The sequence below is a fragment of the Pteropus vampyrus genome, unplaced genomic scaffold (assembly GCF_000151845.1).
Source record: "Pteropus vampyrus isolate Shadow unplaced genomic scaffold, Pvam_2.0 Scaffold21, whole genome shotgun sequence".
Lineage (NCBI taxonomy): Eukaryota > Metazoa > Chordata > Mammalia > Chiroptera > Pteropodidae > Pteropus > Pteropus vampyrus.
The window spans coordinates 9,515,881-9,537,643 of NW_011888802.1; the positions used below are offsets into that span (position 1 = coordinate 9,515,881).

Below are 21,763 nucleotides of genomic sequence, written 5' to 3' on the forward strand. Positions count from 1 at the left end.
AAAGCACTGTAAATTAAGTATAGAAATGATATGAAAAATAAGAGTAGGAAAATAATATGAAGTATAAGGTTAGGACATGAAATACATATACATTTTAGCAGAATAAGACATCAACACTTGTGAGCTGGGCTGAAAATTTTGGTTCTGAGTTTCCTATTAGCCACTACAAAGAATAATAAATTAGTTACATGATTGAGAGCAGTTTTTAGAAAGAACAAGTAGTGAGCAAGAACATTTCCATGGTTCTTTTTAGAATAGGTCATATAATGATATAAACAATTTAAGCCTTAGTGGAGATTCCTTAACCAATAGAGAAAATGCGTTTGGAATATTTGGATTGTGGTCTCCCTGGCCAGGAAAAGACAAGGTGCAGAGGAGACGCTTTCCTTGTAGAATGAAATATAATGGTGCTTGACAATAAGGCGTTAGATTGAAATTAAGATGTGTTATTAGAATAGAAAATGATCAGGTCAAAACTTTTAAAGATGCTAATAGAGTCTCCTGATGATTATTACCTGTGGAATGCTTTTAACAGGTTATACCAAGTCTGTCCAGGCTGCTTACAGTAAACACACCTGTAACTCATGAATCTGTGGAGCATGGCCCACAGGAAAATGCCACTGTCTGTTAAATTATTATCAGAACTTCTTGAGACAAGAATGACTTCTTTTGGTGAGGTTGGTGGCAGGATTAGATGGTAAAGTATAGTGGGTGAAGATTGGCGGAATCCAGTATTTTCTCAAAATGTGGACCAGGAACTCCTATAGGATATCATAATCGTGACTGACATTCCAAGAGTTCAGGAGGTATTAAACCTAGTGTGGAGGCTGGCAGTCCATAAGAGTTAGGAAGAAGTTAACCCTGTTGTTGGAAATTTTGGAACATGTAATTCAGAAGAATAAATATTGAGTCATCTTGATAAATTTTAAAAATGCATGGCTAACTATATAATCTTATAAATATCTAGATTCTAGGCAGATGCCAGTCATCTAGTTTTTGGTGGAATGCTTTTAGCTGCAAGTAACAGAAAACAACTGAAAGTGATTTAAACAATGAGACCATTTTTTATTTTCTATAACAGAAATTCTCAATGTAGAACTGTTTAAGTGTGATTTCAGTGGAATGACATGATGGCTCATACTAGGCTTCTCTAGAACAGTCTAGATTTTTTCCAACAAGGCTGTTGTAGTTGCAAGAATTAAATGTTAATGACTATACCTACAAAGGACAGAAGAGAGGATGTTCCTACTTTAATTCCATTTTTAAGACTGAGGAGAGCTTTCTAAGAAGCTACTTGATGTCTTTTCCTTCAAGGCTTACTGGCCAGCATTGAGATTCTTCCACTGGCTTTAAACAAGTGAATAATCCATGGGCTAGGGAGAGATCCACCTCCCATGATGGATGTAGCTACCTGAGGAGAGTGGATATAATAGGGATTCTTTTAGGAATGGATAATTGAAAACTAGCTATTTGGTAGACAACCAACCATTTCTAGAACATTGATAAAGGCCCCTAATCTAATCTAATTGACCTCAGGCTAGGAAAATGTTAGACCACCATAGAGTAATGTCCACGGAATGGTGACAGGGAAGCAATATGTGAATCAAGAATTTTATAACTGTACAAATTGTCAATCAAGTAGTAAGGAAATAGAAAAATTCTAGGATATACAAGAAAAAGAGTATATTACCCATTTATCATTCCAGAAAGATTTTCTTAAAGGTTAATCCACCAAAAGAAGGGAAAAAATAGACTGAAAGTTGTGATATCTTGAAATAAAAGGAGTTGTGTTAATCATTAATTCTGTTTAAATGCATATTTAAAACTAAATATCTTTGGTAGTTATTATTACTGAGTAGAATGCTATTGCTTTTAATTACAGAAAAATAAAGAAATTAAAAATAGTGGTTGATCATGTATATCAGTGAGGGTTCAATGAGAAAAGTAGAACCACTAGCATATATACTTGTTATAGGAGTTTTCCTTTTGAAACTGTGGTTACGCCGTTTCTGGCAGACTGTTGTCTTCTGTTTTGATGCTGAAGTTTGAAGTCTGTAAGAGAAGCAGTTGGGAAGGTAAGACAGATGTTAAGTTGGAAGAGTAAGGATAAGTAAGGATGAATCCACAGACATAAGCTGGAGCTCATGAGGAGAAGAGACTGAAATACATTTCAGCTTTTGTTGCCTCTGGTCTTGGTGGGGTATACGTCTGGCCGAAGCCAGGGCCGTTTGTCAAGTTGCTAAATATACACACCTGGCCCAGGAGTTAGAGAAACTGAAGGAGGATCCAAGGGAAGGTGGAGCCATTGCAGGTACGGGTTGCTGCCTCACACTAACTAGGTGAATCAGCAGCTCAGGACATGTGTGAGCTACAAAATGGCTAAAATTGCATTTTTGCCCTTCACATCTCCTGGAAGAACCTCTGCTGTGGCCCACCCTAACTGAAAACATACAGAGAAAGAAATTCTAGGAGATCTCAGCAGACTGCAAAGCTACCACCACATCAGGGGAAGAAAATCCAGGAGATAGCAACAAAACTGGGCTGAAGAGAGAAATAGGATTGTTTACTAATTTTTTAAATAGTAAAGGATGGTGGCTTTCAATTATATTTTATTCCCGAATTAGATATATTGAGAAATATGGATTAAGCATACTATTTAATATTATACAGACAATTTAACTATCTAAAATTGATTTTATACACTTCAAATGACAAGGAAAGCATTTTGTAGGAAGAGGGTAGTGATATAAAAGGAAATGCAGAATATATAGCAAAAGATAGAAAAAAGGAAATAGCTATGAATCATAACATAAAACAAGTGACAGATGTAAGCCCAAACATCCATACTACAATCAAGAGCCTAAATTGGATAAACATATTTAGAGACTTTCCAAATGGATCTAAAAGAGAACACAGCTATGTGTTGTCTTTATGAGATATGGTTGAAAAATTAAAAAGAATTGATGATAAGGGAAGATGAATTCAGTTTTGGACATTTGAATTTGAGATGCTTGTAAGATATAGAAGTGGAAATAAAACGTAGTCAGATATGCAGTCTGGATTCAGGAAGGGCATTATTACTTGATAAGATATAATTTTATGAGTCTTTTGCATGCAGAAAGCTGTGGATACAGTCACTTAGAAGAAGGAATGTAACATGGGAAGAGAAGGGAGACTTGAGGAAGTTCAACATTTAACAATTAAGTAGAAAAAAAATTAAATTAGGCTGAAAGAGAGTAGGAAAGTCAGGAAATTGGAGGATCTAACTCAGGAAGGGCGTATTCAGCTGTGTAGGCTTCTGAGAAACAAAACTAGAGAAGGGCTTGGCAACATGAAGATCATTGCCGATGTTTGAGAGAGCAGGTTTGACAGACTGTGATTTGGAAGTTGAAGAGAAGGGATGAGATTGGGCTGATGAAGGAAAGTGAAGAAGTATAGACAGTGAAAACTATTTCAAAGAGTTTGATTATAAAAGGGAGGGAAGAGAAAGAGTACCCTGGTAACTGGGAAGGAATTTGGAATTCATTTTGTTTTAGTTGATAGAGAAGTTGATCCACACTGAGGAGAAAGGAAATAAGCAGTATATAGGGTTTATGAAAAGGCAGCAATGAACCTTTTTTTTTTTTTGCATTTTGAGAGAGTGGGTAAGAGAAGATAAAAGAAACTTGAGACATTGGGGTGGCATGTTGGTTTTCCTGATTATACCTCAATTTCAATTTAATGGAAGTGTCAATGAGGTCCTAATATTGTTATAAAAGTTATCATGAAATAATCAAGTAATCAAAAGTCATCATGAAATAGTAGAAATTGTACTCAGAAGTTTTGAATTATTGATTTTGGAAGCAAAGAGTTTTGATACTGACAAGATCTGGGAGCGAGTATGGAAGAAGTGAGGAACTGATGTGTACAGAAAAAGTGGAGATCAGGAAGCTCTAAGTTGAATTTATAAAGAAGGCTGGGTAAAGAAGACTGTGTGTTAAAAGCAAAAGTTTTCAGTGAACAATTATTTCTGCATTTTAAGATGATGGTGGTGACAGTTTTTAACTGAACAGGTGAGTCATAGGATATTTTTTTCTATGACTGTTTCTGTGTAACAAACCACCCCAATGGTCAGTGGTGTAAAATGACTATTATGCTCACAGATTTTGTGGGTAAGGAATTTGGGTACAGTATGGTATATTTCTGCTTCATGATATCTGCTTTCAAGTAGAGATGACTTGAAAGCTGAGGGTGACTCACTCATAGGTTTGGTGGTTGATACTAGCAGAATGTTTGGACCTCAGCTGAGTTGGTCTGAGATATCTACACATAGCCACTCCATGTGATCTGTGCAGATGGGGTATTTTGGGGGTCCTCGTGGCCTAATGGGTAGGTTATAAGAGCATGTGTCTCAGGGAATAGTGCATAGAAACTGCCAATTTCTTAAGTTCTGGGCCTGAACACCAACACAGATCCACTTTTGCCATATTTTTGTTAGTCTAGTAATCACAGAGTCTAGACTCAAGGGGAGAGGGCATAGATCCCACCTCTTCATAGGAAGAGTATCAAAGAATTTTGTAGTCATGTTTTAAAACTGCCAGAGAGATACATAGAAAAGCCCAGAGCTCAACTTCTCTGCATAATAAAAATGGAGGAAATATTTAGATTTGTTGAAAGATTGGGAAGAAGGAAGGACTAAGTAGGCAGAGCTGCTTGTCAGGGTAGGTGAGGGATATAGGAATAGGCGTGCCTAATATTAAATATTTGACTTGTATTTCAGCTCTGCAAACGTCCTAAATCTTCAGTACATTCTACCACACAAATACAGATGCTTGCTTGCTTTCTGCCTTCCTCCCTCCTTCCCCGTTCCTGTTGGTGTGTGCATGCGTGCATGCATTTATATTTATGTGGTGGTGAGGAGTTAGGGAATAGAATGAAGGGGAAGGAATTAATGAGACTTATTATGGTTTGGCACAGAAGAGAGAAAGGGCCAGGCCAGCCTCAAGAGGTGAAATGCAGGTGACAGGAAGAATTCTGTAGAAGCAGGAACTCAAGCCAAAGTTGCCACAAGAACCTAAGTCCTCAGGAACATGTGGACGTCTTGAAGAGGGTGTAAGTAAGATCGGAGTTGAACTAACTTCTCAGTTATAAAATGGGGCAATGATAGCAATGAGCAGGAAGAAGGTGGAATTGTCAGAGAGCAGAAGTTTCAAAGGAGAAAATTTTATAGAAGTAATCCAAGGAGAAATTTAAGAAAATCAGCACTAGGGATACATTGATTATTGGATATATTGGGCATACATCCCCCCTCCAATCTGCGCTAATAGAATTTAAGAGTAAACATCTTGTACTTGATGGGGCCCTAGGGAAGAACAAGTTTCTGGTTGAGGTAAGAGGACACAGGAAACTTTTGGAGAGGGAATGGGACATAGGGGATAACCAGAGGGTGCAGTAAAAAGATCTAGAAGAGATAAAGGTTGTGTGGCTTATTAATGGAGTTGAGCAGTTGGAGAGTGAAAGTATCATAGAGCATACCAGAGGAGATTATAATTTAAGAAGTGATCAAGAGAAGTAAGGATGCGAGGAAAAAGAGATTTAGTCCATTAGTTTCTTGGAGCATTGGGTTGTAATTTTCAGCCCAGAATTCACCTGTGGCCTGGAGTTGGGCACCATAGCTGTGTTGTGTGCTGGGGTAGGGTGAGGAGGAAGCATGGGCTTAACAGGCCAGGCAGTGCTACTGTGATTGGCTCAGCACTGTGTGTGGCTCTCGAACTTTGCTGTAGTCAGCTGGATGGTGGTCTCTCTTTGGGGTCCTTTAGGTGGTTGAGTAAATTCATCTTGAAATCTTTTTAAATGAGAGGATTATTGGTATTTGGAATTTTAGCAGAAATTATATGGCTTAGAGAGACAAAGAAGAAGCAGGTCTTCTGTGAAATTGTTTAAGCAGTGATGTCAAAGGTTGCCTAAAATTACACTTTCTCTATACTTTGAGTTTTCTGAACTAATTCAGTCCCTTATGGTTTTGTCAATTTGATTGAATTTTCATTTATATTTATTCACAAGCATCTGGGTGACATGGTTCCCTTTAATGTGTATGTTAAACAAACATGGTGGCCGTGGCGGGGGTGTTCCTTTAGTAGAGCTGAAGTGCCAAGTAATAGTTTATTTTTAGTACATTGTATGTTTGTCGGTACACAAAAAAGCCCTGATGATTGGGTTGGGACAGTTTTCAGTGTCAGTCACCATTCCCTACCCAAAACCTTTCTATCTGCCCCCACACAATTTCTCAGTCTGTCTTATTTGGCTGGGTTTTTCCACCATCACATATTTTAGAGTTCTGGAGAGCCTTCTATGTAAGCTTTTATTGAATTCATCCTTTCTTGCTACCCCTTCACCAGAGTAGTAGCTTAGGCACTTTGGTTGCAAGAAACACAAAGTAATTTGCTCTAATACAAACATAATTCTCAAAGTGTAGGAAGTAACGGGGCCTCAGAAAAGGACTAAAGCTGCAACTACAAATAGCTCTGACAGTTTTCCCTTCATTGCTCTGTATACTCTGCTTTTTGTCTCCATGGTGGAATAGCATGGACACTTTACTCCTAGGTTGTGTATAAAGCGTTTCCGATGGCAGACAGACTAGGCTTTTTCTTTGTTACATTCTAAATTCTCAGATGACACAATATGGTTGGTTCTGGTCTGAGTTACTCACATATAGTTAGAAGGGGCCTACAGCATAAGAATGTATTAACTATGCAGTGAGAAGCATACGTCCTATGAATAGCCACGCACAATTCATATGTGAGGTCACATGGCATACGTGTGGCTGGCAGGGATCTCTCCAATGGAGATGATGAGAGAGAGTGGTTCTCAGAGATAAGGGGGGTGGTTATTATGAGGTGGGCCGATCCCACACGAACTGTGGTCTAATAAGTTGCTGGTGTCAGCTCCATCCATGGTTGAGAGTTCTCTCTGCTTCCTCATCGCTGGCCCCACCTGACCAGCAAGGTCTTTAGCCCATGTACAATAGTGGATGCAAATAGATCGACAGGTAATGCTTAATTTCTTGTGCCAGATAGTTCAGAACCTAAGCTTCAGCCTGGCTTGGGGGAGCTCTGCTGTGTGTGCCTGATTTCATCTAGAGAAAAAGTGTGGAATGTTGGCTATTGACATAATGTTTTTAGGTGAGTTTGTTAAAAAGAAATAGAATAATATGGGACTTGTTTTAAATTGTGGGGATGAAATTGCAATTCATTTTTTTTCATTGTTCAAGTAGCAGGCTATACAGTTGCTGTTCCTGAAAAAAATATATATGCATTAATTTATGACTAGACCTTTCGTCCCCTGAGCTGATTAACATGTTATAGAATGTTGCCTTCAGATTCGTGACTCCAGGTTTGAGTAAGCCTGTCCAGCATAGCTTTTCTCTGCTTCACTGACATGGAATGCATACTTTCATACATGCTTGTTATTGATATAAAAGTAAGGATTTAAGTATGTGATTTTGTGCAAACATTAATCAACCATTGCTGGAAAGACAACTCTAGCATATTGTTGAGGATCAGTGCTGCCATTTATATATTCGAGGGACAGCATTACAGTTCTATAGTGAATATTACAGTGAATATTATGTTGATCCTACCTGCTAAAATTGTAGATTGCCAAATGTTACTTATTTTTTATTGAATCCAGAAGCGTAAAAACTCATAATAGCTGAAGCACTTTATTCTTCTGAAAAAAAATTGTTTTTTTAATTTTAATGAATCACTATAATTTTTGTAGGATGATGCCTGTATTTTGTAAAAGAAAAAAGATGAATCAATAAATGACAGTGTTCCATTATTATGATTAATATTTGTAAAAATATAAATACAATAATCACAAATACTATTTCAAATGGTTTATTGAACCAGTTTTTAATGTCCTCAGCAATATACTCATCCTGGATCTATATTTAAAACTATCTCATTAATTTTAAGTCATGAAAGTGCCTCCTTAGGTTTCTTACAAAATATTTATCTGAAAGTTTGGAGAAAGGGAAGGAGACAAATTCTTTACTGGAGAGCTATTGTTCCAGGCACAGTGCCAGTTACGTACAATACACTGATAGAAAGCAAAGGGGGTCTTTATCCTGATGGAGCTTGCAATCTTGGGGGAGAAACACAAATTAAATAGAATCAATTAAATACACAAAAGCAAATGTTCAGGAAAGTACCGGGATGCAGGGTCCTATTAGAGACAAGCATCCCTTCTGTCCATGATTGGTAGAAGTTAGAAAAGAATGGCCATTAAAACTGTTAAAGTTTTAGCATGACAGCTTTCAGTGAGTTGAACTGACCTTATAATTGTTTCTTATAATTACTAGGATCCCAAATGCAATGCAAATGCTCATGTGACTATCTAGAGTCAAGAAAATAACCAAAATCCTTGCACCAATGATTACAGATCTTTGAAAAGTACAAGCTTCTGGAATGTGTCTACTTTGCCCAATACAGCTGATCTCTCTCTTCTTAAAACTCTTCCAGGACACTACTCTCTTTTCTTCTTACTTCCCTCCCAACAGCCATTTTAGTCCTTCTGCCTCACTGACTGCTCCTTTTCATGTTTTTTTAGGGGATCTTCCTCTGCTCCATTCATATTGTTATACCTTGTATTGACTAGTGGTTATCACCCAGAGGAAATTATGCCCATGAGGGACACTTAGCAATCTCCAGAGATATTTTGGTCACATCTGGGGAGTGTGCTACTGGCATCTCGTACATAGAGTTCAGGAATGTTGCTAAACATACTTGTATAGGACCGCTCCCCCACAAAAAAAGAATTATCTTGCCTCAAATGTCAATAGTGTTGAGGTTGAGAAACCCTCTAAATTTTATAAATTAAACTCTTAAGTGAAACCCTTGTTGAAACCCTCAGTATTTAATAGCATTTTGCATGTTCAAGTATTATTTCTACATCTTCAGTTGGATCTCTAGTAGACTTCTCATTTCTAAATCAGAATTGTTTTTTCCTTAAATCTGCTCCTCCTTGTGTGTTCTCTTTTTCTGTTAATGGTACCACTTATACATCCAGTTTCTCAGGTCAAAATATAAGGGTTATTCTTGATTCCTGGCTCTTTCTTCAGGTTGGATAATTTCTATTGACCTGTCTTCAGGATCTCTGACTCTATTGTCTATTCAATTATCAAGCCCATCCAGTGACATTTTGCTATATATTTATATATTATATAATATAAAAATATATTTTTTCAGTTACAGAATTTCCATTTTATTTTTTTATAGTTTATTTTTGTCTCCTGAAATTTTTTTCCTATAATTTATTTAGAGCACATGTTCCTTTTACATCACTGAATATAGTTGTAATATCTGTTCTAGAGCCCTTTTGTGTTTATTTTAACATCTGAGTCATCCCTGGCTGGTCTTAATTGTCTTATCTCTTAAAAATGGGTCACATTATGCTGCTCCTTCATATGTCTAGTAATTTTAGATTGTCCCCTGGATGCTGTGAATGTTATATTTTGGTGACTCTGGATTTTATAACATTCCTTCAATGAGCATTAATATGTTTGTCTTCAGAGAAAATTAACTTGGTTGGACTCAAATTGTCAACTGTGTCTCTTGGGCAGCAACTTCAATTTTAGTTCAGTTCTTTCATCCTTAGCTTGCTGTAGCTGGGTTGCTTACTGGCCATGCGAGGTGTGGTTTGGGAGTCAGCAGAGGTATGAACAGAGTTTACACACAGAAGTTGGGGTTCTCTCTCTCTGGCCCTCCTTTTCCTAGTATTTCCCCAGCACTTGCCTGTAGCTCTGGTTTTCCTAATCTCTATCTTTCAGTTCCTCGGTCTTGAAAGACTTAGTTTATTATTGGAATTTAGTCCTTTTGTACATGGACCTCCTCAAGCTATAAGTCATAGAGATAAGAAACTAATCTCATGCTTTTTCCTTCTCCAAATATTGACTACCTTTCAGAAACTGTCTTTTGTTCACTCTCTAGAGCTTTTGGGTCATTGATTGTTGTGTTTTGTCCAGAGTTAATGGTTGCTCTGTGTGGGTAGCACTGCAGTACTGCAAGTGGAACTCTTCCTGTTGTTTCTTGGTCATGAAAAGTTCATTTCCAATTCACAGCTGGAAACATTAAAGGAGTCTTATCAGATCCTCCATTCAGTGTCAAGTCCTTGAAGTTCTGGAATAAACAACAAAAGAGAATGGAATGATTTGGTCCACTATAACATTGAGAAATATTATTACTGTTATATTGACTAGATTTCTTTATATGGTGAATAACAGAAGAAATCGTGTTAGATTTAGGCTTCACTCTAAGCCAGAAAATGACTGTGACATCTGTAAGCCTTGTGTCATTCAATTTAGTTCCAGCAGGAGAGAGAAAGCTTTCCTGGAGGCCTCAGCAGCTATCTCTTTGCATTTCTTTCTTGTGACTGGCTGTTCATTTCTCAATTGATCATTGTGCTGATAAGATAGGATGCTATGTTTTAGCCAATCAGGAGTCATCTTTATGTGCATATCAATCTCATCTAAATCACATGAATGTAAGAGATAAAGCTCCAAAGGAAATTTCAGGAGAGGGAACAGGTGCTGCCCAGCTCTCAGCATATCCAATGTTGTTGTCATGATTCTTGCTAGATTCATGAGCTTAAGTGTTATTTATTCTACTTGGATGAAGGAATGCATTTGACTCAGTCAAAACCCTTTCACCATGATAACATTTCACAAATGTTGCAGAATGTATGGCAAGAAGACGTTCTCAGAAAAGATGGAAGGAGCACGTTTACCAGTATAACCTTTCTACTCTGAATTCCAAGATCCTATTTTCATCTGGTAACCATTTTTTTTTTTAATGATATTTAACATTCATTATGGTAAACCCAAGATATATCTTGATCTAATGTCTTGATATCAAGGACCATTTTCTGTGTGCTACACATGTAAAATTCTGTAAGTTGACAAGGGGAAACATTAATGTTTGAAATAAAAGAAAATGCAACCAGCAGTCCTATTTTAAAAGTCTATAAAATAAAGCACAGATACAGAAAAACTTTGGATTTAAGCATATTCAATTGATTGAAGTTTATTGTAATTATTATTACCCAAACTCAGATTGTCCCATGTTTGGCCAGTAGAAACCTTTTGAAATTGGCTTCTGATGTGGGCTAAATTGCGTCCCCTACAAAATTCATAAGTCAAAGCCCTAATTTCCAATATGATATTGCCCTATATTGGGAGGTAGGGCATTTAAGGAGATAATTAAGGTGAAATGAGGTTATAAGGTTGGATTTTAAACCAACATGACTGGTGACCTTCTAAGGAGAAAGACCCTTGGAGTGCACATGCACAGAGAAAAGGCCATGCGAGAACACAGAGAAAAGGCAGCCATCTGCAAGCCAAGGAGAGTGGTCTCAAGATCAGGCACCTTGATCTTGGACTTTCAATGTCCAGACTGTAAGGAAATAAGTTCCTGTTGTTTAAGCCACTGGTCTATGTTATTTTGTTATGGTGGACCTAGCAGACTATTATAACTCCTAAGTCCTTTTAATATGACCCTTGTAGTTATTTGATAGCTTCTTCGCTATTTGGTGTAAAGGATATTTTAGCTGGTCTGTCATGTTGTACATTTCCTACCCTAGATCTAGAATGAGATCAAGAAACACTGATTTCTTCTTCAGAGAAATAATATTTTAAGACCATAATCTGGGCTTGAGGGATCTGAGGGATGCCCTTTGCCACTTGATTAGTCATTATTTCTATACATACACACAGTTGAAGGTAAATTTCTTCATAATTTCATGTTAATACTTCAATTCCAATTCAAAATTAGAGTTTTACTTAACCACTTCTTCATTATGTCTGTATCTCATTTCTTCTGTACCAAACAATTCTGATTTTCAAGGATATTGAATATTAGAGAATAGAGTTGAATATTTCATAATTACTTACTAGTTTTTAATCTCATATTACACCCACAATAGTTCCAAATTACATGAAATATAGTTTTTAGTATTTGCCCTATTTTCCTCTTCGAGGGCTTACATTATTAACAGTATTTGTTGTTGCTGTCTTTCAAAACCTTTTGTTCTTTTTGATTTTTTGCAATTCCTTATTTTCCATCTTCTGTTTCTTTAAATGCATAACCTTTGTGTGATTGGCTCCTGTTTCTTCTTGTTTAATCCTCATTTCAGAATTTTTTTTCCATCTTTATTTTCTGATTTTCATATCTGACTTTTTCTAATTTTGATTTTTGTTGTTCTTTCATATTTTGTGTCATTATCTTTTAGCTTGTTGTGAAATAGTATGCTTATATTTTTGATCTTTTTATTTGGGGGGTGGATGTCTTTCTGGCATGCTTTCTTTTGTGGAGATATTATTCTGTTCCTTATTCTCTTTTTAATTATAATAAGTCTGAGATTTGACCTCAATATTTTTTGTTGTTCATTTTATGTTAAGTTAGCTTCTTTCCTGAAAATTTAGATTGAGACAGGCTTCAGGAAAGATTTTCTAACTTTATAGAACTTCCTCTTCTGTTGTTTTCGTGTAGTATTTAAAAGGATGGCTGCTTGCATCTGGCCTCAGTGTGCCCTGTAGCTCTTGCTAAGCAGCCCCAAGACTGACACTAGTGGCAGCCAGCTTTGATTTGCATCTTAGCCTCTCCAAGGTACCTGCAAACCCAGCACAAGTGACAATCATATGCAGATTACTTTGTAGCTCATACCCAGGTGGCTCTGAAAAAGGCACAGGCAGCCACTGACCTTGGGCTGCAACAGAGCCCCTCCCAAGAGGCCTCAGCCCAATACATCCTGTGGCTAGCTTCAGAACACATCTAACCACAGAGAACCATCTAACCACCTCCACTAATGACCTACCCAAAAGGGCAGACTCAGTAGACACCAGAGCCCTACTAAATTGAATCTTGCTCTGTAGGTTCAGTCTCTGCACAACAGTCCTTGAAACCAATTAACCTGAGGGTTAATCCTTCCCATTGACGTGCAAATGGCAATCAAGGCTCAACTACAACAGGAGGACACATACAACTCATACAAGGGACACATCTGGAGCACCTGGCTAAGGTAACCAGGGATACTGTTCCACTGGGCCCCACAAGACACTGACTGTATAAGGCCACTGTACTAAGATTGGGAGATATAGCAGCTTTACCTAATACATAGAAACAAAAACAGGGAGGCAGCCAAATGTGTAGACAAAGAACGTGTCTCAAAAGGAAAAACAGAACAAAGCTCCAGAAAAAGTACTAAATAAAATAGAGACAAACAATCTACCAGACGCAGAGTTAAAACACTGATTATAAGGATGCTCAGTGATCTCACTGAGAACTTCAACAGAGAGATAGGAAACATAAAAGTGGAGATAGAAAACATGACTACAATAAATGAAGACTGCATTAGAGGGAATCAACAGTAGATTAGATGAAGCAGAGGGTCGAATCAGTGATTTGGAAGATAAGGTAATAGAAAACACCCAATCATAACAGCAAAAAAAAAAAAAAAAAAAGAATCCAAAAAAATGAGAATAGTTTAAGGGGCTTCTGGGACAATATCAAGTGTACCAATATTTACATCAAAAGGGTACCAAAAGGAGAAGAGAGAGAACAAGGAATTGAAAACCTATTTGAACAAATAATGATGGAAATACTTGGCGAAAGAACATACATACAAGCCCAGGAAGCACAGAGAGTCCCAAACAAGACGAACCCAAAGAAGCCCGCACCAAGACACATCAGGATTAAAATGCCAAAGACTAAAGACAGAGAATCTTAAAAGCAGTTAGTTACCTACAAGGGAACTCCCATAAGACTGTCAGCTGATTTCTCAACAGAAACTTTGTAGGCCAGAAGGTATGGCATGAGATATTCAAAGTGATGAAGAGCAAGGACCTACAACCAAGGTTACTCTACCTAGCCAGGCTATCATTTGGAATCAGAGGACAGATAAAGAGATTCTCAAGACAAAAAAAAGCTGGAGTTCATCAATTCCAAACCAGTATTACAAGAAATGTTAGAGGGACTTCTTTAAGAAGAAGAAAAAGAAAAAAAGAAAGATAAAATATTATGAAAAATAAAATGGCAATAACTACATATCTAACAATTACTTTAAATGTAAATAGATTAAATGCTTCATTCAAAAGGAATGGGGTGACTGAATGGATAAGAAAACAAGTCCCTTACATGTGCTGCCTTATAAGAGACTCATTTCAGATCAAAAGACACACACAGAGAATGTAAATAAAGGGATGAAAAAAGATGTTTCATGAAAATGGAAACAAAACAAAAAAGTCAGGGTAGCACTACTTATACCAGACAAAAATAGACTTTAAAACAAAGGCTATAACAAGAGACAAAGAAGGACCAAGTAATCTCATTTCCGGATATTTACCTGAAGAAACCCAAAACACTACTTTGAAGGTATATATGCACCGATATGTTCATTGCAGCATTATTTACAGTAGCCAAGATCTGGAGACAACCTGGGTGTCCATCAATGAATGAATGGATAAAGAAGAGGTGGTACATATATACAATGGAATATTACTCAGCCATAAAAAAGAATGAAATCTTGCCATCTGTAATAACATGGATGAACCTAGAGTATATCGTGTTGAGTGGAGTAAGTCAGGCAGAGAAAGACAAATGACATATGATTTCACTTACATGTAGAATCTAGAGAACAAAATAAACGAACAAAATAGAAACACACTCATTAAATACAGAGAACATTTTGATGGTTGCCAAATGGGGAGGGGGTTCTAGGGGGATGGGTGAAAAACAGAAGGGATTAAGAAGTACAAATTGATAGTTACAAAATAGTCATGGGGATGTAAAGTATAGCATAAAGAATATAGTCAATGATATTTTAATAACTATGCATGGTGTCAGATGGATACTAGATTTATCAGCATGATCATAAGTTATATAAATGTCTAATTAGTGTGTTGTATACTTGAAACTAATATTGTATGTCAACTGTAATTGAAAAATTAAAAAAAATTATGAACAAAAATATGGCTGCTTGTTTTCTGAAATTTTCTGAATTTATTTTCCCTACCAATTTGTTCTAGACCTTCTGTATCTATATCTCTTAAATGAGGCACCTCTTCTGTTGAATTTTAATTCCATTTCCAGAAGTTTCTTTTCTATGTGAAGTTCTTCCCTGGAAAGGAACCTGCTAGATTCCTTTTTTGAAAATTCATAGGGGTCTAGATTTATCCTGCTTATTTATTTCTTTCCATCATGGATCCTTTGCATACATTTAATTATCAAGAGGGCAAAACTCTCCAAGTTTCAGCTGCTATTCTCAAATTAGTCCTCTGTGCTTTCCTGTGAATTCCTATTGGCTATTTTGTTTTTTTTCTGTTCTCATGTCCTTCAGACTTTACTCTACTGCTTTATCCTTCTCTTCCTGTCCAGCGTCTGATACTGTGAAGGTCTGTGGCTTCTGCTGCTTTGTCCTCAACCTGTTTGTATTTTGAAAGTTTTTAGAGGGTATTATGTTATCTAATAATTTTTGGATTTATTTTCTAGTTCTTTTGGTTCATGTGGAGATTTGAGAAATAGTGAAAACAATACTGCTACTGCTACCCTCTTTCCCGAATGCCTCCCAATGTTCCTATTTTAACATATTAAGAAAAAGCACAAAGAGATAGTTGGTTGTAACAGTTTATTATGCTGGAGAACAGAAAGGGAAGCATATTAACCAATACTGCTGCTGCTTGGTGAGAAATTTAAAAAAAACTGCCACAATTCTAAGGGCCCCTTCAGCAAGGAACCTGCTGTTTTATTTTTAATTTTGTTTGATTTTAGTACTTTAAATCTTGTGGAGTTTGATTTTACTATTCAGAAACATGACTGCTGTTCAGAAACATGTCTGCTACTTCTGAGCCTGAGTCGTGTACTCTTGCCGTTTCACAGCCTTCTCAGTTGTGTTGTGTTCTTTGAAGCCAGGCTTTGAAATATTTTTAAAATGCATCTTGTTACCATGTAATGTCTGTTTGGATTCCATCTGGTTTTGCTTTCTTATGATGCTTGTTCTATTTACAATGGGAGAACTGTAGCCTGGGCTTTTTGTCAACAGGCATCTTATTAGTCCTTTGTGGTTATACTGTGAACAAAATGTAATCTATGATCCTTTCACTGAGGATGTTTAGTTCATCTTGTCTGTCTTTTGGACTGATACAGGAAGCAAAAGAATTAGTTTCTTGTGGACTCCTTTGCCTCTCCACTGAGACCCTAACTCTAAGTTACTTAAGCATATCTTATAGTTAATACTGTTGAAATGTGCTGATTAGACATAACTGGATCTTTGAATTCCAGACCTGATTTGTTTTGGAGTTTTATGTTGTCATTACTCCAGCTTCTAAGATTCTGAATGAAAGTCTGGATTAATGCAAATTCTCACCACCTTGAGGAATGTATTTGGTCCATGTCATCTAAATTGCTGTCCATGCTTATTCAGGGCTGCTGAGACATGATGATCTCTCTCCCACATTATGTTTAGGATAGCAGTCAAGATGATTTGTAGCATCTTTCCAAGTGTACTTTCCACCATTTAAATTTGTGCAAAAAGGCAATCATAATTCTATAACTTTATTTTTAGCCAATTTTATATTTGAATAAAACTCCTTGGAAGTTTCCTAACCTTTTTGCACCTTACCAAACAGATGACTTCTTTCAAAAAAGGAATAAAAATGTCCAGTTATGTCTGTAGAAAAACCATTTATAGATTTAAGACCATTGCTTTCTTAATCACCAAACACCATCTCCACCATTTTGTAGTATGCAGGTGTGTGACATTGGGCAGTTTTCAAAGATTCTTTATGTCTCTATCCCCTCATGTGTACAATGTGGTAGTAATGGTCCCTATATCATGGAGTTAATATGCAGATTAAATGATGTAATGCCTATACATAGTAAATCCTCAGCTGCTGGTTTAATGAATGAAAATTGAGTGTTTATGATGTGTTAGGCACTATGTTGGATAACTTGGATATAATAATGAGTACAAATTCCTCTACTTGGAGCTTTACAGTATAGATGAGGGAACTAATTAATTAGTAATCACATTAAGAAATATAACATTGCAACCATGATAAGTGCAATAGAGAGGTATGAGGCACTCCAAGGGTATAAAATAGGAACATAAGTTGTCTGGGAGGTTAAGGAAAGTTCTCTTGGGACAACTGGATTAAAATTTAAAGAAAAGTACATGTTTGCCACATGTGTGAGTGAACCCATGTAAGACAAGAGTGTCTCAGACAGAGGGAAAAGCATGGAGAATGGTTTCATGGCAAGAGGGAACTTGGTGAACATGAACTGAAATATGGGCACTGTGTGAAGGGAAGAGTGTAAAGGCCCCTATTACTTGAGATGGGACTGAGCAGAAGAGAAAAAAGGGTGGTCACGACTTGAGGCCCTTATAGACCATTTTTAGGAACGTGGTCTAACAAAACAATGTTAGGTATTGGAATTCTGGAGAGAGATTTGCAATGTTCTATTAACATTGTTATTGTTTTTATTATCATTATTTATATTCCCTAGCACTCTTTCCCATCGTAAATATGTTTATATACTTTAATATTTATCTATTGGTTCTTTAATTTTTATTATTGTTCATCTCTGAACTCTAATTCCTCAATCTTTCCATTTAGGAGTAAAGCTGAGAAACATAACTTTGTTTTCTTTCAGTCAGTTTTACTGTTTGAAGTGGAATTTGCTTTTGTATTTCTTTAGGCAAGATAAGTGAAAAATAGTTGCCAAAATGTTACCTTCTGTGACACATATAAATATTTTATACTTTTTAGCATTTGTGAAATGCTCAAATCCTGCTGTTTGTTATTTGTCTAACTTAAACAAACTAAAGCCAAAATCACTAAAAAATTTGGTGTCCCATATTAGCAGGAAGGTCAGACTGATTTCAGATATTTCGATCTTACCCGGAACCCACTCTTGAAAATGAGGACTGAGGCCGACTATGTGAAAAACTAGGAAGACTTTGAAAGGTGGCTGTTATGTACATGTATTTGTGTGTGTGTTTGTGCGTGTGTGTATGTGTGTATGTGTGTACATGTATATGCATGCATATTTTATATTTGGTGATCTAAAATTGGTCAATGAAGAACTAATGTGGGAACTGCGAAACTCCCTGGAGATTAAGAGGCATGACTCTTCTTACCTTAAAATAAGTGAATAACTGTATTACATTAGGTCATGTAAATACAGTTGTCCTGAGCTTTACATAAAACATGAGTAACCTTGGGATGCTCTGGGGCTGTCCCCATGATGCCCCATCAGGGTTATTTTCTTTAGTCACTCCTCTGTGCTCCCCACCTTTTCTTCTGCTCTCCAGCATACTTGCTGTGTAAAAAGTTGCTTGCCCTGGAACCTATCAGGATGAGAGTTGTCAATTATATTAGTAAAATTATTTTTAACCACAAATAATTACGTATACATAATAACTTCACATTTCATATAATATGCATCTTCATAGGAGTTTTCTGAATATGATTATAAAACTAAAAAGTGCTTTTAATGGTAAGAGTTATCTCTAGCAAGCTAGGTGATGAGTAGCATTTTGGATCCTAGGTTTGGGCCCTTGGTGGGATCTTGATTTTTCCATCAGATTATTATTGCAGATTAGCACTATTCCACAAGTAGCACAAGCATAATGGTGAACTGAGAAATCAGGTGGAAATTTTTACCTTTATTTGATGTACAAAATTTGATTTTATTTCCTCAAAAAAAGCAATAATTTTAGCCCATATATTTCTCTATAACATTTAGTTCAAAAATTTTGGCCAAATTAATAAACAAAAATAAAGTTTCCTGATTTAGCTCTGTACTTCCATAATAGTTCATTTGCTTTCTATTACAGAGTCTATTTGTTAGTAAATAGTAATAAGTTGAGTGGACATACTTGATTTTTGATCACAAAGTTAATATAGTATTTGAGCAAAATTAGTGGTTGAGGGTATTTTGTGCCATGATTGAGTGAATGGACAGTGGATACATTTTCTTAAAGCAAATACTCTAGTAGATCAGTTCCTCACATAGAACATAAACCCCTGATGCATAGTGCTGGTCATGAATGTGTGACACGTAACATATAATGTTTGTTAAATAAACAGGTAATTATTCTGAAGAGTATTATATGTGTTCCAGGATCCGATCTTCAGGTTTGCATATCTGAAAAACCTACATGTTGCACCAGGAAGATGGAGGAGAGATATCACATCGTAGCTCGGGAAGATATGCAGCAGGCACTTCAGACAGCCAGCTCTACATTAAAGTTTCTAATATCTCGAAATGCAGCTGCTTTTCAAGGTAAATGTATCTTGAGTTTTGAAATTGAGGACAAGCCCTGTTAGGTAATTTTTCTATTATCATTATATTGATAAACTTAGCTGGGTTTACTTTTGTTTTCTTTGTATAAAATGAAGTTTTAGCTTTTTTGAACTTTCGGAACTTGTATCTGAGGTCATCTGGGGACATATATATTGAGTTGGACTAGGGAAACTGTTATATTAATAAAATGGTTCTTGGAAATATATGCCCTCCTAGGGTTTTTTCAGGTCCACCAATATTCTGACCCATGGTTTTCTTCATTATGAATGGACATACTTATTAAATTTCATTAAAATATTCTATAACAAAATCTCATTGCTCTTAAGTGGGTAATTATAGTTTTATTTTGAAAAATATGATTTGAAGAAATATTTGTCTAATTTTTCCATATGTAGCCTCATGTGGTTTTCATAAGAACACCAGTATGATAAATCAATGAACAGAGAAGTCTGATAAATAAAATGGGAAATATTAATTGAATATTTAAGGGTCAGCTATAACTAGAACTCAACCCTAATTCAAACAGTATGTTCTGAAATGAAATTAATGGGTTATAAAATTACAAGGCACATTGCAAAATAGATGATCTTTTTCTTATTATAGTCACTTCCTCTATAAAATTCCTTATTACTATAATAAAAAAGCTTAATTTATTTTTTCTTTTATAAAGCATTAGCTATTCTGTATATGATTAGAATGAAAATATTTAGATTACACTGCTTTTCAAGGAAATTTATTGCTTTTATCCAATGCAAAATATAACTTCTGTTAGTATTCCTTTTTAATAACTATATTAATGTCAATTTAAATAATTTATGCTTTGTTTATAAACAGAACTAAATCACAAAGCTGATTAATTTTTAAAGTTATACTTATTCAATAAAATAAATACAATAAATTAGGATGAAATTTAAGTTGTGATAAAATGTAGTTCATGATGAATTGGTGATTTTTTTTGTCGAAACGGAAATGTCAGATTTTAAGGTGTTACTAATTTAGGAATCATTTTAGATATCTTAGAAAATAATCTTATTTCTATTATGGGATTTAGTCATGTGCAACTGTTGGAAGAAAACATGTCGATATGTCTTTTAAGCAAAGATTAGTGATTTGAACTGGCTGAACTAGAAGACTTTAACCACCCACAGACGGCTATGCAGTGAGTTTTTTTCTTATGAAAATGATAGCATATACAATATAGAAAAACATATTTTAGAGATAAAGGGGTGGTGAATAGACTAGTATGAACAGAATGAGGACTTATGGATGGGAATAATGGATTATATACTTGAGAAAAGGTGAGTTGGACTCATGTGAAAGGAGACTTAAAACATCAACTTAATCTAGTTTTGTAATGCATGCCATTGATATTTGATAGGGATTGCATTAAATCTGTAGATTGCTTTGAGTAGTATGGACATTTTAGTGATGTTAATTCTTCCTATCTACGAGCATGGTATATCTTTCCATTTATTTGCTGCATCTTCAATTTCTTTCTTCAATTTCTTACAGTTTTCTGAGTACAGGTCTTTTACCTTCTGGATTAAATTTATTCTAGGTGTTTTATTCTTTTTGATGCAGTTGTAAATGGGATTTTCAAAAAATTTCTCTTTCTGATAGTTTGTTATTGATATATAAAAATGCAACCAATTTCTTAATATTAATTTTGTATCCTGCTGCTTTCCTGAATTCATTTATCAGTTCTAGTAGTTTTTTTTTTTTTTCGGTGGAATTTTTAGGGTTCTCTATGTATAGTATTATGTCATCTGCAAATAATTACAGTTTTACTTCTTGCTTTTCAATTTGGATGCTTTTTATTTCTTTTTCTTATCTGATTGCTGTGGCTACGACTTTCAATACTATGTTGAATAAAAGTGATGAAAGAGGACATCCTTGTCTTGTTCCTAAAGTTAAAGGAAAGCTTTCACCTTTTCCTCATTAAGTATTATGTTAGCTGTGGGTTTGTCATATGTGGCCTTTATTTTGTTGAGGTTTTTCCTTTTCCCTACTTTGCTTAGAGTTTTTATCATAAATGGATGTTTGGTTTTGTTAAATGCTTTTTCTACATCTATTGAGATAATTGTATGATTTTTATCTTTCCTTTGTTTATGTGGTATATCACGTTAATTGATTTGTGGGTATTGGTGAGGATGTGGAGAAAAGGGAACCCTTGTGCACTGTTGGTGGGATTGTAAATTGATGCAGGCGCTGTGGAAAATAGCATGGATGTTCCTCAAAAAGTTAAAAATAGAACTAACATAAGACCCTGGAATTCTACTTCTGAGTATTTATCCAAAGAAATCCTAAACACTGCTTTGAAAAGATATGTACCCCTATGTTCATTGCAGCATTATTTACGATAGCCAAAGTATGGAAGCAACTTAAGTGTTCATTGATAGACAAATGGATAAAGAAGATATGATACA

At 35.8% G+C, this 21,763-nt stretch overlaps 1 protein-coding gene across 2 annotated transcripts in view; it reads left to right on the plus strand.

Moving 5' to 3' along the window:
- GPC5 (glypican 5) overlaps positions 1 to 21,763 on the plus strand; it is a 1,186,964-nt gene that overhangs the window by 21,504 nt on the left and 1,143,697 nt on the right. For both annotated transcript variants that reach the window (XM_011355487.1, XM_023528006.1), the window contains exon 2: positions 19,155 to 19,316. In XM_011355487.1, coding sequence (XP_011353789.1) covers positions 19,155 to 19,316 — 162 coding nt within the window. The remainder of the gene's footprint in view (positions 1 to 19,154; positions 19,317 to 21,763) is intronic.